Source organism: Eleutherodactylus coqui, chromosome 8, assembly GCF_035609145.1.
Source record: "Eleutherodactylus coqui strain aEleCoq1 chromosome 8, aEleCoq1.hap1, whole genome shotgun sequence".
Lineage (NCBI taxonomy): Eukaryota > Metazoa > Chordata > Amphibia > Anura > Eleutherodactylidae > Eleutherodactylus > Eleutherodactylus coqui.
In genome coordinates this window covers 84670669-84689312 of record NC_089844.1, presented here as the reverse complement: position 1 = coordinate 84689312, position 18644 = coordinate 84670669, and the positions used below count along the sequence as shown (strand labels likewise).

The window sequence follows — 18644 nt, the reverse complement described above, 5'->3', positions numbered from 1 at the left end:
GATGGTGATCCAATTTTAGTCATAAGCTGTGGAGGAAGGGGGTAACCTTAGGTCATGTCAGCATTCAGCAACATGGTTGCAATCTTGAATGCCTTAAACACCTAGTGCAGCATGACTGTCACATTGTCCCTGGAAATTATAATTAACCCCTTAAGGAACAGAGTGTTTTGGTCCTAAAGGATATTACCCATGTAGTGGTTTTTACTGCCTTTTTGTTTTCTTCAGCTACCAGAATGTTCATTTATTTTATGTCAGTTTGTCGCTGCTGAGTCATTTGCCATTTTCAGGCTAGGGTGGCCCTTTGGGTCCTCTGGTACATGTTGTCTTGCTAGTGTAGGGACCCGCAAGACAATGAGGAGCCTTGATCGCGGTACACTAGCTAATACCTTGTACTTTTATAGCTATAGCATCTGCTTATGTGTACAAGTATGCATGGCGAGTGGGTGGTCATCAGTCGGTTCCCTGTTTGTGTCTTCTGACAGTATGTCTGTCTGACACTGTTCTGGTGGTCCCTAACCCTTTTTGGGTCACAATCGTGTAGGCCCAGTGCTTGTTTGCCCACATGAACGTAACAGACTTTTTGATATATAATTTGTATAGTTTTGGATTACAGTGCGCATACCGGTGACGGTTTTGGTTGGCGCTGGTGGTGGATCATTTTCTTTAAATAAATATATATATATAATTTAAAATTTTTTTTTTATTTTATCCTGTCTTTATTTTTTACTTATTTTTGTAACTATTTGGTTTAACATCTATGCCTCCCATGATGTCACGTAAGACCTCTAGAGGTCACTCACTCTTTTTATTTCATACTTTTGCACTGTATTTGGGGCATCCATAGAAGCCCAAGTTACAGGAAAAAACATCCCCCTAGTGTGACAATAGTCACTAACAGAGCTTCTCAGGGTATGCTAGGACCCTGTAACTCTGCTTTGTCAGCGGCCACTCGACGGCCATGTGACCTCCAAGTCGATTAGTGAAAGTAACACTTCTGCTTTCTCTCTGCACTTCATAGCGCTCATAGGACCCTACCTGCTCCTGCTTGCAGGGGCTTTAATCCCACAGCATATTTTTGCTATCAGCCAGGATTAAAGCCCAGGACCAAGCACTGTACATTTATTGTGCTTGATTCTTAAGGGGTTAACAGCTGGCCCAGCACCCATATTCTGTGCCTCTTTTGTATTTATAGCTGAATTCCACCGTATTGTTTTCTGCTATTGGACTTCCAAAAATACAAAATTACTTCTTATTCTCTTTCCAGCAAAAAATTATCCGACTTAAGCTGAGTGGAAACTTTGTGGAATCCAATGTTATTCTGCATAATCTTCCCCACCTTTGCTCAAGTTCTTCACCCCTACCAACCGTCATCTGATACAACCCTTGAAACCTCAGTCAGGATACTGCATAATAAAGATTGGCAGTCAGGGATATTGAGATTATCTTCTGAACTTCTCCATCTGAGCAGTGAAAATTTTAGCCAACACAAAGTTCCAAAAATAAAAAGTTTCCTTATAGTTTATGCAAACTGGAATGAGTGCAGCACACCGACTGTAGTAAGCAACGGTAAATAACATACAGATGGAGCAACTTGACACTTAATATATTAAGCGGTTTTCCAGGCAGCATTGGCTGTCAGTGCTAGGCTACACCAGGGTCAAAGTGGAAGCCGCTGCTCGGACCCCCGTGTAGTGGCCGTCGCTTGTAATTGCAAGGGCAGCTCTCATTGAAATCAATGGGAGTTACGTTTGTAATTGTAGGCTAGGGTCCCATTGATGTCAATAAGAGTTGTACCTGCAATTACAAGCTCCGGCCACTACACAGGGGTTGGAGCAGCAGCTTCCACTCCGACCCCAGAGTAGCCTAGCGCTGACAGCAGGCGCTGCCTAGGGAAACCCTTTATGGCTACCTTCATACACGATGTCTGAGCAAACCCAATAGTGTTAGGGGCCTGAAACCCAGATAAATATCCAGGGCTCAGAAGCCTTAAAAGGCGTTGTGAGAAAATATATGTGTAGAGAATTCTTCATAGAGGTGCTGCCAACCAGATAGACCCACCACCGGTGGTAGAGTACAATGTGTGAAGGCTAAAGAACTGGCGTCTTTGTGCTCTCTAATGAAGGTCACAAGACAGTAGCATAAAATATCCAACTTCTCTTTTATTAAATAAATTGAAAACCAGCAGATACGCGTTTCGGGGGAATTTTAATATGATTTTTATGTTTTCCATTGATCTCTTTGCTGAAAATCCACTACATTTCCACACAATTTCCATAACCTAAATAGGATGACAAAGCTGCAGCATTTTTTAATCTTCTTGCGTATATAGATCAGAAAAACTCTGCTACATGGAACAGAGATTTGTAGGATCTCATTCTCTTGGCTTGTACTGTAAATAATGCAGAATTTGCGCTGTAATTCTGCTACTGGAAATTCTGCAGCCTTCACCGCCGGTGTGAAGGAAAGCTAAATAGACAGTTGCACCAAACTTGACACTCAACACAATATCCTGTGATATTCCTGCAGTCAAAGGGGATGCAAACTCCGAACGAACGCAGAGAAATCATAATGACAGTGTGAACAGAGCCTAGGAAACCGCTGAACAGCATTTGTAACTTGGCTGTAGGCAACAACTCACAGACTGCTGATAGTTTAGAGTAGAATATAGACAATTTCCCTAAAGATATTTAACCCTTTCCAATACAATTTGTATTTTGGTTTTCCTAGGGGGCTTACTCTTTTTCTGCCATTATACAACGGTGCTATATGCTGGCTAAAGCCAGTACTACATGAGGTGACAGGCTCCGTCACCAGAGAGGCTGGCAATATACAGTAAGAGAACCCCGACGGCCGTCTTCCAACATCGGAGCTGTGCAGCCTTAAATCATAATGTCTTTAGACGTCAGACAGTGGATTGGAAAGGGTTAATGTACAAGGTTCCTTGTTATTAGACACAGTTCTCATCAGTCAATCCTTCTAATGACGCTATACTTTATGACGTATTTTATGGCTTCCCATCATCAGGCTTGCAGAATGATGACGCATGAAACTATAATACTTAATAGATACAAGTACATAATTGTGACAAAGTGACACCTTTTACTATATATTTGGAAATTGCTATTACAGTAGTTGCCTAAGGCCAGTTTCACATTAGCATTGGAACCTCTGGTCGGTCAATGGGGTCTGTTCGGCACTGTTCAGTCCAGTTTAATACAGAACCGTTAGACCATGGGGATTCTCCTTTTCTGCTTCCCGAGTGGAAGTCCAAGCGTAGGTGTGAAACCACATTAATATACATGCAGGGCCATTATCAGGACAGTAGAGGTGATACTGCTGTCAGGTGCCCAGGCAAACCAATCCAGAATGGGGTCAACCTAACCCTCATCTCTCGCTTCAGACTAACAGTAGCAGTCATCCCATAGGACCTGTACAATGGCCCTGGTATTAATTTGCAAAATTGGTGTCCAAGACGTAGGATAAGAACCCAAAGGGTCCTAACCATTTGTCTGTACTGTTCCCAGATACTACTAATGGTAGTCCTGCATCCATGGTAGTAAGTGTGAACCCAGTAACCTTGGTTGCCCTCTCCAAATACAAGCCCTACTGATTTCATGGATTCATTGGCCATACCACTGGATGAAGGTGGTATGGTCACTATTTAAAGCCACATTGCATCCCAACCAGTACAGTGAGAATACAAGATCAGGTCAAAGTCTTCCTCGGAGGTCTTTTATATATCTAATCAGTCATTTGGATAGCCCTTAATCAGATAGCATAATGGGAAGAGCATTAAAGGATAAAAAGTGATGGCTTATCCTTGTGCATGTGGTCTGTGAAGGGTCCGGCCCCTGAAAACCCAACAGATCAGGAGAATGAATTGGCCATAGTGCTTGTTGACCCCTTCTTTCCGCTTATTGTTGGACCTCCACGCATCAATGTTATATCCTGGAAAACCTATTACATTCTGTTGGAGTGACAAAAAGGGTTTAATCATGACAAATATAATTCACTTACTTTACTGCAAATATTTGATCTTCAATCTCCAGTGCTCCGAGCTTTTTATATACAGCGTGCATAAACTTGTCCCCCCTGTAAGCCGTTCCTCTGCCATCCACTGATGCAACAATAATCTCTTCAGTGCTTGCCAAGTATGTCTTCCAGCCGATGGAGAATGTGTGAGACACCTCCTGACTGGAGGGTCCTCCGTACCTGGATGAGATACAGTAGACATTGGAAGCTGCCTGTAGGGTACACCATAGCTGGATATGGGCTGGTTAATAGGAGCAGAACTTTAATGATGTTTTAATAACAATGAATTATTATTCTACTTTTTATATTTTTTTTTTACCACAACACTGGTTTCAAATACCAGAAACACATGAATCACAGAGTCAGCATGTTCATTTTCAGTGTGGTTTTTGTATGGAATCTACTCTGGAACCACGGCATGTAGATTAGCCCTATTGAATGGGGTTAGTCTGTGTGCAGGTTCCATCATATGCAAAATTGTGTCAAAAATCTAAGAATTAGCATCGGATTCCACTGCAAACGTACATTAGATTTTTTCAAAATGTATTTAATATTCCGTAAACTTGACCCAAAGGACCTAATAAATCTGCATTTACACCTGCGTTAGGGTAAGTTAAGGGTTTCCATCTCTCTGCTGCATTTTTGAAGGAGAGAAACTAATATAAAAGAGAAAAAACTGATGCATTTTTTTCTCCATTGATTTCAGTGGGGTGTTAGGAAAACGGAAAGGCTTCTGCTTCCTTCCACTCCATCTGGTCTCCATTTTTTGGAATGGAAAAATATCACTGCAGTCTGCGCTATTTTGCCTTCTAAAAAAAAATGGAAACCTAAAGGAACAGAAACAAAGCGAAGCCTTTCCATCTACTTTCTGTTTTTGTTTGTTTTTGTTTTTTTTAAACCTATTGCAATTAACTAGGAAAAAAATAGATCTGTGTTTCCCGTTTTATTTCAGTTTCTCTCCTCCAAAAATTCAGCAGACATGGAAACCTTGAACTGAGCCCGAACATAAGTGTGAAATCTGCCTTAGGCCACCTGCATACGACTGGGCTGGAATCTGCATGCGAGACTCCACAGCGGAATCCAACCCTGTACCCAGCCGGTGACCCAATGTACCTGTTCGGATTCTTCTGCATTCTGTACTACAGATTTACCGGCTGTCACCCCGACTCATATGTGCAATTACAGAATATGCCGCACCATCGCTAGGCGATGATGCGGATCCCATGACCTTTCCACAATGATGATTGTGGAAAGGCCACAAGTCAGACGGATTCCATTGACTTCAATGAAAGCCATCTGCACTGAATCCGCCTGAAAATAGAGCATGCTGCGATTTTTATTTATTTATTTATTTTTTCCCCTGCGAGTGGAAAATTGCAATTGATTTCTGCTTATGGGCAGGAAAAACCAGTTTTCCATAGCATGCTATGGAAGGTATTTGCTGCAGAATCCGGAAGTGGACGCCATCCCCGGATTCCGCAGTGCAAATCTGGCCGTGTGCAGGCAGCCTTACTGAGAAAAATAAAAAAGGACATATTATGTTATAGTGCTACCTACAAATGATAACCTAGCATGAGTAGCATAAAATAGCGGATGGGGCCAAATAACAATGATCAAAATAGGCTCCTCATTATGGTGCCATGCACAAGGAAGAAGCTGTAGTGCGTACAAGTCACATGGCACACCAAAATAGAAGAATGCCAAATAAACTATAATCTCAATGATACTCTAAAAAAAATCCTGCTCCTAGAAGAAGTTGTCGTTTGGCTGCAAAACTTGTCATGCAGTTACATCTCAGGCAGATATGTAAATGCTTAGAGTTGTTGTGTGATTAGATGAACGGTCTTGCCCCTAGAAGTGGTTCCACCCTCGGCCTATAAAAAAGCTCTTAGAGGCTCCTTGTGTGTAGGGGACCTCTTTTTCACTTGTGTGAAGCTTGTTGACCACTAGACGCCTATACAACGCAGAGAAGAGATTTTGCCCAGTTACCAGAGTCTGAGAGGGGCGCATTATTGGGATGCGAGAAACTGGATGGTTGTATAGATGAATTGCCGCCACCTGCGCTCTTCTGACCAGACCGCTAGGAGGTGTTGGGACCAGTGGATGTGTGAGGGCACACAAGGTGATTGGCCTCAGGACTCTCTTTACAGACCACCAGTAGAGAGTATTGTCTGATCGTCCTGACACCGATCATTGCCTCTGTTTGCAGTGGTGTCATGAATGATGAAACTGGAATGCTATGGAGTGGAACCGGCAATGCATTTAGATTTAGTTTGAGCACTGGTGACAACTGTGTTCATGTCTGAAGGCCTCGGGGTGAGCGCCTCAAATCGGCCTTTGCTGTGGAGCGGCACACTGCCCCCACTGCTGGTGTGATGGTCTGGAGGGCCATTGCATATAACAATCAGTCACCACTAGTAGTGGTACAAGGGACAATGACAGCTCAGCGTTACGTTCAGGACATCCTGCAACCATATGTGTTACTCTCATGGCAGGACTTCCAAAAGGCATTAACCAGCAGGATGATGCTCAGCCGCACACACACAAGGGGGTCACAGGAATGTCCCCACAACATTGCTACAGTTCTGTAGCTGCCCGGTCGCCAGATTTATCACCAATAGAACATGTTTGTGACCATCTGGGATGCCAATTTCAACATGAGTTTGAACAATCTAGAGACTAAGTGACAGCAAATGTGGACCAATATGCGGAATCTGTATGCCTCCATGCCCGTCCATATCACATCTTGTATCCAAGCTAGTGCTGGTACAAAAGGGTACTACAGCATCCCTGCCCACCCATATCCCACCCTGTATCTAAGCTAGAAGTGGTGCAACGATACTAGAGCCTCCAGGCCCACTCGTATCACATCTTGTATCCAAGCTAGAGGTGGTAAAACAGGGTAGTAGAGCCTTAATGCCTGTCTGTATCACATCTGGTATCCAAGCTAGAGGCAGTGCAGTAGGGTACTAGAGCCTCCATGTGTGCCTGTATCGCATCTTGGATCCAAGATAGAGCAGTACAACAGGGTAGTAGAGCCTCCATGCCCATCCATATCACATCTTACATCCAAGCTAGAGGTGGTACAACAGGGTACTAGAGCCTCTATGCCTGCCTGTATCACATCTTGTATACAAGCTAGATGTGGTACAACAGGTAACTAGAGCCTCCATGCCCACCTGTATCACATCTTGTATCCAAGCTAGAGGCGGTACAACAGGGTACTAAAGCCTTCACGCCTGCCTGTATCACATATTGCTTCCAAGGTAGATGCAGTTCAACAGGGTACTAGAGCCTCCATGCCCATCAGTATTACATCTTATATCCAAGCTAAAGGCGGTACAACAGGGTACTAGAGCCTTCAGGTGTTCAGTTTTCCGCAATAAATGATCCTTTTGCTCTGATATACCGTTACAATCACACAAGAAAGTTTCATTACATTCCGACAGCTTCTTCTAGGAGAGGGATTGTTTTTTACAATGCATGCACAAGAGTTTATTGTAACGTACTTGGACAGAACACAGAGATGTAAAAACAGGGAAATAAACATCCCAGGGCCATGAAGAAGATAAGAAATGGACCCACGGGACCGCCTCCTTGACAGAATAAATAGACATGTCTGCTCCAGATAACAAATGTACTGTACATGTATAAACATTGTCTCCGAGGAAAAGTTTCCTTATTACTCACCGCAGTCTCCTTATTTCCCTTTTAAGTGCATTAAGAAAAACAAAAAGGAACCGAACTCTACTTGGTTACTTCGGGCATCAATAACATATTTTCCGGGAACCAATTTTTGATACCGGAATAAGAGCAGTAACCTTTTTAAATCTGAAACGTATAATTGATCATTTACATACACATAGAGGAGCAGAGGATATTTCTTTGATTTATCGAAGCGAGGGGGTAAAGTCATCTTGTACCAGAACACTAGGAAAACAAAGAAACAAAATAGTAACATTTTAGCTGAAAAATGACAATTGTAACGCATAAATCTCAAGTAACATTGCAGACCTGCAATATGTGTATGGGATTCAGCAGGTAAATGTACACCATGTGCTCTCTTATTCTTTCCCGCATTGCTTGCATCAGTCTTCTAAAGCACAAGCAATTGCAAAAACCTCAAAGTGTAATTTTTGCAATAGGTCACTACAGTGTCTCTTGAACCTATGACCTGAATAAGATCCCCTTGTCATGTGCTGCTGTTGGTATATTATCTGCCCACCAATGTTCTGGCTCAGCTTTGAGTATGCTTGGAAAATTACACGTGCAGACATAGTGCTTAAAGGGAGTCTGTCAAGTGGAACGTGCTGTCCAAACTGCGGGCAGCATGTTATAGAGCGGGAGGAGCTGAGCAGATTGATTATATAGTTTTATGGGGAAAGTGTAACGTATTTTATTCGTCCTCTGATCTGAACAGTCCAATGGGCGGGCCCATGAGTGATTGACAGCTGTCTGTATCTGACTGTACATCCAGGGGTGGCTGCCAATCACTGATAGACTGTGCAGAGGTTTAAAGGAAGTCTGTCATCACTTTTTATGCTACCAACTTAATACACTGGCAATTGTCCAATGATATGAAGAAGATATTGGTACCTTTTTATTATTTTGCACTATGTCTCCACTCTCCAGATGTAGTGCAGTATTTGGGCCACATACTATATGCAAATTAGAGTTGCACCGTCCGAAGGGCGTTCCCACTCTGCCTTCAGTCCAGCTGTCTCCCTGCCCATTGATGAACAAGCCCATTGGGTACTTTGTAATGTCTCTAGCTCCACCCTCTGGAGATGTCAAGCGTTCCAGCATCACCGTGCTTACACTGCACTGAGCCTCAATGTAGCAGATTGGCGCACACAAATCTTATCAAATTGTGCACTAACACCTTGCATGTTTTATGTGGTTAGTGTAAAAAACTGTTGTGCATTTTTATGCAGATATTAAATATGTATGAGCGCTAAAGCGAGTGTTTGTAAGGGCCGGCTCACAAGAGCGTATGCATAAAATGCTGTATGTATAACGCAGTGTTGTACCGCTGCTTTTTAAGCCAGCAGTGAGCAGGCATATCACTGCGCAGGGCAGCAATTTTGCACTGCGCATTACAGTGTATCTCATGGATGCTGTTATGCTCAGTCTGGCTTTTTTTTTTTTTTATTTCGCTGTGTGGCTTAGCAACGTTGTGTATAAACGCCGCACGTACGCAATGTAATTGAGTAGGTATAGTAGGTTTATTACGTGCCTATAGATAACAATAGGGCTCTATCGCGCGTAATATGTGGTAAAATAGAACATGCTACGTTCTTTTTTGAACGTGTATTAGATGACATTAAAAAACGCTAGTGTGTGTGGGTCAATGAAAATCAGTGTACTTTCATTGACTCTATTCACTGCATATCATGCACGCCTAATACGCGATGCAATTACACTCATGTGAGTCTGGCCTTACTGTAATTTGTTGCAATGACAACTGATTTAGCATCTTCACACTTAATTTATTTGTTTCATATAAAGACTTTTTCAGGTGCCGTGACCCTTTTCTGGCAACATGCAGATGACGTCAGTGCGGCCAGGAAAGAACCACAGCCCATGCACCTGCTCGCTTAGTGTGGCGCAAGTGCAATAACACTGGAATGCTTAACATGTCAAGAGGGTGGAGCTGGAGATGCCACAAAGTACTCAATGGGCACAGTTTGTTCAGTAGTGGGCAGGTAGAGAGTCGGACCAAAACAACAGTGGGAACGCCCATTGGACAGTGCAACTGGAATTTGCATATAGCACGCCGCCTAAATACTGGGCTATATCTGGAGAGTGAAGACACAGTGGAAAAAAATAAACATACCAATATGTTCTTCATATCATTGGACAATTGCCAATGGATTAAGTTGGTAGCCCAAAAAGTGGTGACAGACTTCCTTCAAATGAATGAAACACGTTATACTGAATCTTCCTCCATAAAACTATATATCCGTCCACTCAGCTCCTCCGGCTCTATAACATCATGCCTGCAGTTTGGTCAACATGTTCAAGTTGACAGATCCTCCATTAACCAAATCATAGGGACACAATGATGATCGCTTTTTACAGCTCAGGCACAATGGATGATATTGATGATGGAAGTATATGTTGGAACACTTTTGTGGTCGCAAGGTAACTGTATGCTCATTTTCTTGCATCTTAGAGGCTAACCGTAAGGGCTCATACACACCAACATATTACGTGTCTGTGCATGAGCTGTAGAGAACCAAAGATAGAATTTGATTTCCGTGATTGGTACTAAATATTCAGTTCATTCACATCCTGTAGCTCATTCGTTCATGTTAAGTTGCCCTAAGACTGGGGTCTCGGTGCTGGGGTGATTATCACCGATTGCTAGAATACAATGACCTCATACATGTGAAAGGTTTGTTCAAGTCAATGGAGATGCATGTTCTTCAAGCTTTGAAAATGCACTGCATATAGAAAAGTGCAACAGCCTCTTTCTTCTCATGTTCCATGGCGTCTCAGCGCCAGGTCTTTCCCCAATACAATGTTTAGACATGTTTCCATCACATGTAAGATGATTGAAAAATGTGCATATGGATGCATATATGCTTTAATTTCTGAAAGCAAACAATTTTAGGCTCTGTTCAGATTTCCCTCTTGTTCTGTCGAGGGGTTCTATCATACATGTCGGAATAAACAGTCCGGCAGAAGAATGATGGACTATTTTTTTCGGTAAAATGGAACTTAAGTGGAATTGAATGGAACCCATTAGGCCTGATGTTCACGGCTGTGTTTTCACCGCATATCATGCATGCGTTGCAAGGCCGCATGATATGTGGTGAATAGTCAATGGAAGTGAATGGACTTTCATTGATACATGCACACCGTCATGAAGACACTGCAAAGGAAAAATAAATCGCAGCATGCTCTATTTCTTCGCGTACATACGCAGTGTGAGCCCTGCATATGGGCAGCGTTTCCATAAGCATCCCTGCTCTGAACCGAAATGTGAACAGAGCCAAATATATATATTATGCACTAATCATACCCTAAAATAGTTTACATATTATTACTGGTATCACCAATAGTCTAATGTAACACTAAAATAATCGTTTCAGTCTATAGTACCATCTAGTGGTCACTACAGAAAGTGTATGTTTATATGGCAGAGGTTTTGTGTTCTTATTTTTAATAACCTCCTTATTGTTATGTCTGAGCTGGATGCCATAACATCTTGTCCAGATTAGATGTAATAGTTGTCCAAAAGGATGAATATATAGGCTAAGCGAATGCTTAGAGAACAAACTGACAATAACAAAACGAAATCATGGGGAAAAGGAAATTTCCCTGGCTACCTAACACAGCAAAACCTTGCATAAAAGCAAGGTGATCGCTCTGACAAGGGCGACCCTATGTCCAGAAACAGGGCTACCTAAACTGTCCCAAGGTGGAAAAGGATATGGCAATTGTCAGATGTAAATAACAACAGTAAGGAAGCAGATGTAACACCAGAATAATAAGTATGGACATCTGGGATCTGACGGTGACATGGCACCTGATGAACGTAGACTGGACCAAAACTCTACCATAAAGAGAAATAACCAGCAACCTCTGAAAGGAGGAGCCAGAATTTATATACTACAATAAAGGCTGATTGGCTTCTAGTAAACTGACCTCCCGGCCGACCAACCACTCCCCGAAGCAGCAGACTAGTGTTTACACACCAGTGGCGGGTGCCAAATGACAAGGCGCATAAGTTGACATTGCGGTCACATAGTTTTGACTGACATTGTGACATAAGCCTGGACCACCTCTGTGTTACAGCTTTCATGCTGCGACAGTGTTGCGGCCAGCACACCACAACACTTATGTTATCATATCAATTTATGTTATCATACCAATGCAATACCTCTGTAAAACTAACACTCTTGGAAACCATAGAACATATGCTGCCAATTCCGGAGAGCGCTTTTACACGTAGCCAGAAAAGATAGTTCTGGTTCTATCTGTTGACCGATATACGCTGGTGGCTCCCATAGACTCCTATGGGAGCTGGGAAAATAGGGAGGGGGAGGCAGTTTAGCAATGTCCAACACAGGGAAAAGCTTACAGGTGCCTGTATTTAGGCATTTGAAGTCATTCTGAGGATTTATGCCGAGCGAGGGATTTTTGTGCTGCGGTGTATTTTTTTCGTTAATACATTGCACCCAGCCATGTGAATGGGCGAGAAAATGATAATTAGGCTCGGAACTTGATCATGGAAAATTGTCCGTGTATGCAAATTAACAGCGCATACAAGCGAACGTAAAAACTCAAACGCTTGTGTGAATAAAGCCTTAAACAACCAATGAGAATATGATCTTGGGTAATTATTGCTGAGGTAAAATATAAGAATGATGAAGAAGCATCTCATACTCATCCCATTCTGTTCAATGTTCCCAATTTTCTCTGTTGGCATCCGCACATGGAGAAGACTGGATTGTAGCTTTTTGTTGTCTTGTAGTACGTGGAGTTCTAAACCAAATGTAACAAGGAGTACAAGTTTGCCACAAACACATACAGATGATGTGAAAACCTATATGAGCCATAGAAATAATTAGTGAGCTCATAAAGGATGATAATAGTACAGTAATACCTTTATCCGTAACGCCATTGTGAATTGTGTGTATGGGAAGTCCCGGACCTGCAAAATGGAACAGATTCAATGATTCTTCCAACACAATTACTTTCAATATCATTTACCATGTTGGACACTTTGAAGCTCTCACCATAACAGCTAACAGAGTAGTACTTAGCATTGGTACTCAGCTTAGCATAATAATACTGACACCGCTCCTTCCTTAAAGTGCAGGTAAGACATTGCTTTTCTCGTTGGTTTCCTTGGAGGGAAATTCTGTAATGAAATTTGAATTTTTGTATTAAATTGTTATAATCTCTTCTATTGCTTAAAGGGTTGTCTGGTTTAGAAAACCCATGTTTCAAATACCCTATTTTGGCATTAGAAGGTAATGGTGGAAGGTCTACTATTCAGGACTTTCATCCAGATTTCATGTTAAAATGGTTTTTTAACTCTAGTCAGATGTCCCCTACCTTCAATCTATTATAGAAACCCCAGAAAAAGCTGCTGTGGTCACGTGCCGTTCATTATACATGTGATCACTAAGCCAATCACTGCCGTCAGTGGTCATGTGTTGTTCATGAGAGTGGTCACATGTACAATGAACAGTATGTGACTGATGTAACTTCTTCCAGGACCACAGCAGTGGGAACCAGGACTCTCACAGTAGACTGGGGGAAATATCTGACTGGTGAGTCTGGCTTATTTTTTTTTAGCTTATTCCCGGCCAATATACTTTTTTTTGTACTCCCAGAAAACCTCTTTAGAGAGGTATTCCAGGACTTAGCTATTGATGACCTATCCTCAAGATTGATCTAAATAGTAGACTGGGGGCAGTCCACCGTTCAAGATCCCACCAGATCAGCTGGTATCAGGCCAGCTATCGCTACAGACTGAGCCGGAATCACACAGTTTGTTAATACAGGCACAGATCCCATTGCTTTCAGTTAGACCTGTGCCTGTAATACCAACCTAGGCCGTTGCCCTATGTACAATGCTATCTGCTTCCAAGAGTTGATCGGTGGGAATCCTAAGCAACAGACCCCCACCAATCAAGTATTGATGATGCATGCCGAGTATAAGCAGAAACACATGGTAACAGCACTCAAAATACATTTTTATCAGAAGAATACATAACTGTAATGTACATACTAGCCACCTTAAAAATACATGGTTTAACGTGAACCTATAGATTTCTATTTGGGAAATGCTGATTTAATTTTTTCGTTTGTTTGTGCGGCATGTATGGTGGTAGAGTCGTGACTGCCTCTACCTTGTCATGCCCTCCCGCCCATCTACCTCCTGTCCCTTTACTTGGACCATATACATTAGTATCCTACTTTCCTTGGTTTTATTCGTAGGCTCAGACTCAAGAGGGATGTATGTTAAAAGGTAGGGCACTCATCTTTCCCAGGTTATAATGAAACCCCTTGGTATTAGTGTTAGGAGTCAGGACCCATCCAAAAACATGGTCACCTAGACATTGGTGGATGGGCCAATAGAATATGATCAAACTACATACTAAGAACCTTGTATTTTTTAATGGTGGCTAATATATGCATCACAGTTATGGATTTTTCTGATAAAAGCTGTATTTTGAGTGCTGTTACCATGTGTTTCTGCATATCCTAAGTATGTCACCAATTATAAAGTCTGAAGCAACCCCTTAAACTACAGTGGAGAGCAGCTGCAAAAATGATTTCTCTCTTTGCGAAGGACCTGGCACAACCATGCATTACACAGAGAGCCCATTGGTTGCAGTAAGAACTTGTAGTACTTCATATACCCTGTGTGGTCGCTGCACGGAAATTAAACCCTTGCTGTTAAGTTCCCCTGCAGATGTTTGGGAGTCCCAACAGCAGGACACCCTGTAATGAGCGTATTTCCAGAAAGGACTTTTTAACGGAATTCAGTGTGTGTATTTTTGGAATCTGGTAAATTAAGGTTAAAAATTCCCAAATGGTTGAAGATCTTACCGATAAACATTCCTTCTTCCTGGAAATCCTTCAAATTCGTTACTTGTGTAATATCTGTAAAGCAAACATACAGCATCATGTTTCATCTGCTACTGTAGGCAAAAGTACCAAGGGACAGGAAAGACATGGGCCCTCAATTATTGATCAGCTTACACCAGTTTTTGGCATTATCCGGGCCTTAAAAAGTTAAAAAGCATGGTGCATGTCCTACTTGTGCAAGAATTTCAATTTTCTTAACATTTTCCAGATTTGAAAAGTGCTGAAAAAGTGAGCATGCTTTTAGGAAGTGGGTGCACTCAAAGCTTTTGAAAAAGTTGTCAGAAACAATGCCGGAGAATGGTGCCATTTTTTTTTTTTTTTTGCTGCGAACCTATATCTGCTCATTGCAGGCTTAGATTTCATTTCTGACTTGTAAACAGTCTGAAATGCAGCCGCTCACACGGGCGAATATACAGCGCGTAAATACGCCAGCAGCATGAAAAATAGAACATATACGTGGCCGGCGCATATACGCTCAGCCAAAAGATAGTTCTGAAACTATGCTTTGGCCAATATACGCCGGTGGGTCCTATAGACTCCTCTGGGAGCAAGGAAAGAGAAGGGAGGGTGAGGAAGTGTCCAACGCTGCGAAAAGCTTACAGGTGCCTCTATATAGGTATTGGAAGGAATCCCGAGGTTTTTGGCAGAGTGAGGGTTTTCTGGGGTGCTGAGTATTTTTTTAGCTAAAAACGACGCTCGCGTTCATGTGAACAGACGAGAAAATGCTGACCGTGATCACGGAAAAACACCCATTCAGGCGCTTATACGGAGCAGGCGTGAAAACATAAAAACACCGTTGCCGTATATCCGCTCGTGGGAAAGAGCCCTTAAAGGGGTATTCCAGGCATTTACCATTGATGACCTATCGTCAAGATAGGTCATCAATAGTTGATCGACTGCGGTCCGCCACTTGGGTCCCTGGCTGATTAGCTGATTAAGTGCTCTCTGTCACTGACACTGTACACAGGGGTACAGAACAGAAGCTGCTGCTCCGGCCCCTGTGTAGTAGTCTGTGCTTGTAACTGCTGGCTCAGCGCTTATTAAAACAGGAGCTGCACCTGCGGTTACAAGCTAGCCACTACAGAGGGGTCAGAGCAGGAGCTTCCACTCTGTACCTCTATGTTTAGTGGCAAAGACAACGGGTGCCCAAGCAGCTAATTGGCCCCATCTGATCAACAGTATTTCCTTGAAATAGCCCTTTAATAAATGTGGGCCTTAGGCTTCATTCCCACGAGCACATATACGCTATGCTTTCATGCCCAGGCGTATATACACTACCCATGTAAAGCATTGGTTTCCAATACATTCATTCACATGGGTGATTATACAGCGTATAAATACATCAGCACCGAGAAAGATGGAGCAGACGAACTACGTCCGGTATATATATGGTGGCCAAAAAGAGAGATCTGGACATATGTTTTGGCCAATATATGCCGGCAGGTCCTATAGACTTCTATGGGAGCAGGGAAAAAGAAGGGAGGGTGAGGCATTTTTGCAGCACCCAACGCTGCGAAAAGCTTACAGGTGCCTCTGTATAGGCACTGGAAGGTATCCCATAGATTTGGGCAGAGGAAGGCTTTTTCAGGGTGTGGCGTATTTTTTCACTAAAAATGACGCTCGCGGTTGTGTGACTGGACGAGAAAACGCTGACCATGATCGCAGAGAAACGCCCATTCAGGCGCCTATACGGAGCAGGCATGAAAATGTCGTCGCTGAATGTGAGCTCGTGGGAAAGAGCCCTAAAGGTTCTTATACTTGGGCCGATTCTTAGTCTGATGTAAATGAAAGCTAAGTGACAAACATGCCAATCAGTACTTGTTTGCTCTTGTTGAGAATTGCAGCTATGAGGACACATGATCGTTAGCACAATCTTTCACCCCCATAGGCTAGCTACACATCTCTCGCTTCACACAGCCAATCAGCAAGCATTTTTATGCTCGCTGAAACTTGACGATCTGCTGATGAACGAGTCTTCGCTCATTAATCGGCTGATCATTAGTCTCTTTATATGAACCAATTGTCGGATGAACGGATATTCTGAGGAATGTTCATGCTTAACAACTGGGCCATGTAAAAGGAACTTCAGAGTTTTTTTGTTTTAATATGCACAGTGAAAATAACATTAAGGCCAGCAGAAACAGTACCTGCTGGATTATACAGTAACCCAGGTGTATTAGATAGTTAAAAACCTATATAAAAGTTATGAGGCTTAGCAGGGATTAAGGGAGCCAAAGGGTTAAGGATGAAGTCAGGGTAGTAAGGTGGTGAGACTTGATTAGGGGGAACACCCCCTCCAGATGTGGGAGAGCCATTTTGGAAAAGAGAGAGCAGCAGTCCCACCCTCCCACCCTAGGCTTGTTGTGGAGGTTTAACTGGAAGTTTTATGGGAGGTTTGCCATAAAACATTGATTTAAAATTTGTTGACGGTAGGGGTTACATGATGTCATGGCAGCAGTTGGCGGGTGGGGGGTCCTTGGAGTTGGTTAAAAATTGGTTGGAGGGAGTCAGGTGGGTATGGCCTAACCTTCACTTCACTACTCCACCCTTCAATCCTATATCATCGTAGTTGGGTCTGGTGCTTTGATGGCCCTAACAGGGTGGGATTCCCTAAAGTAGGAACCCTTTGAAAAATTAGCCATCTATTGTAGCTAGTAGAGCCTCCGAGCCGGTGGGGCAGCTGGAGGTAAAAAAGGCTTTTATTGTTTAATTGATTTAAGCATCAGATTTTGTAGCTCGAAGGACCTCCCCTCGGATTTAATAGAATGTTAATATCAGTTCATCTTATTGCTTAATGTTAAATAAAAGTTATCTAAAATATACAGTGTCAGTATAACTATTGCCTGGTTAGAAAGGAGTGAGGGGAAGGGATTGGAAATGGCGGATGTAATATGAAGGGTACGGCAATACATGACTCTGATATAGCCGGGTCATGAATCTTTCCCCATAAAACTATATATCACTCTTCTCAGTTCTCCCTGCTCTATAACATGATACCTACAGTTTGGACAACATATTTCAGTTGACAGAATCCCTTTAAGAGCAAAACTGCAAGCATTTTTGGATTTACAGGACATGAATTAGAGGAATTGCAATGCATTCAGATCCATGGAGTAACCCATAGAAGAAATAAATAGGGTAGACTTACATAGCTTTGTCCGTAACATATAATATGTAAATGGCTTCCCACTGTCCTCTTGTAATTTGGATAGCATTATCCTAACGGAATAAATGGAAATTGTGAGGTCAGAGAGGATATGGTAGGCTATAATATTTGAGCAGGAAAATGATCTCCCCAATCGTGTAGCAAGTAGACAACCCCCTTGTCATAGAACAGTTGACCCAGTGAAGAGGTCAAAGGAGTTTCTCACTTTAATCATTTATGGCACATTTTAACTCTCGGACCGTCACCTACTGGCAGAATGGGGTTCACTGACACTTTTTCTGCAAGCCACTGTGGCCATATCCTGTGAACATGCTATAAATGTCCTTTAAAGAGGTTGCAGCAGAATGGCAAGTTATCCGCTATCAACAGGATAAGGTATTACTTGCTTGTCGTAGGGATCTCACCACTGATACCCCCACTGATCTAAAGAACAGGTCTCCTGAGTCTCAATCTCCTGTTACTTCGGGGGTCACTTCTTCTCGCACACTGGTGTCACCCTGATTTGGAGCGCTGCCTGACATGAGCAATCAGCGCTCCATTCATTTCAATGGGGTTGACAAAAATAGCCAAGCGGCACCCACTCAGCCATTTTGGCAGTCCCATTGAAAGTAAATGCAACACTTCTGCGCTTGTGCGACCAGCATTCCATTCAATTTTCTCCTCACTGTGGTGGGTGCAGAAACCCCACAATGAGGACCCCCATTTTTGGGATTAGTGAGGGTCTCAGAGTTGAGACCCCCATCAATCAGCAAGTTAGCTCCTGTCCAGCGGATAGAGGATAACGTGCTATTCTGGTACAACCCCTTAAACATGTCGCCCAGCACTGAGTGGTATA

General features: G+C 42.7%; 1 protein-coding gene across 1 annotated transcript in view; it reads right to left on the bottom strand.

Annotated features, from left to right (window-relative positions):
- Window positions 1-18644, bottom strand: part of LOC136576562 (prolyl endopeptidase FAP-like) — a 134765-nt gene that overhangs the window by 35643 nt on the left and 80478 nt on the right. Inside the window, exons 14-20 of the mRNA XM_066575935.1 lie at window positions 17792-17862; window positions 14605-14658; window positions 12780-12904; window positions 12647-12694; window positions 12427-12525; window positions 7893-7962; window positions 4018-4212 (exon numbers count right to left, since the gene is read on the bottom strand). Of these exons, the coding sequence (XP_066432032.1) occupies window positions 4018-4212; window positions 7893-7962; window positions 12427-12525; window positions 12647-12694; window positions 12780-12904; window positions 14605-14658; window positions 17792-17862 (662 nt within the window). The remainder of the gene's footprint in view (window positions 1-4017; window positions 4213-7892; window positions 7963-12426; window positions 12526-12646; window positions 12695-12779; window positions 12905-14604; window positions 14659-17791; window positions 17863-18644) is intronic.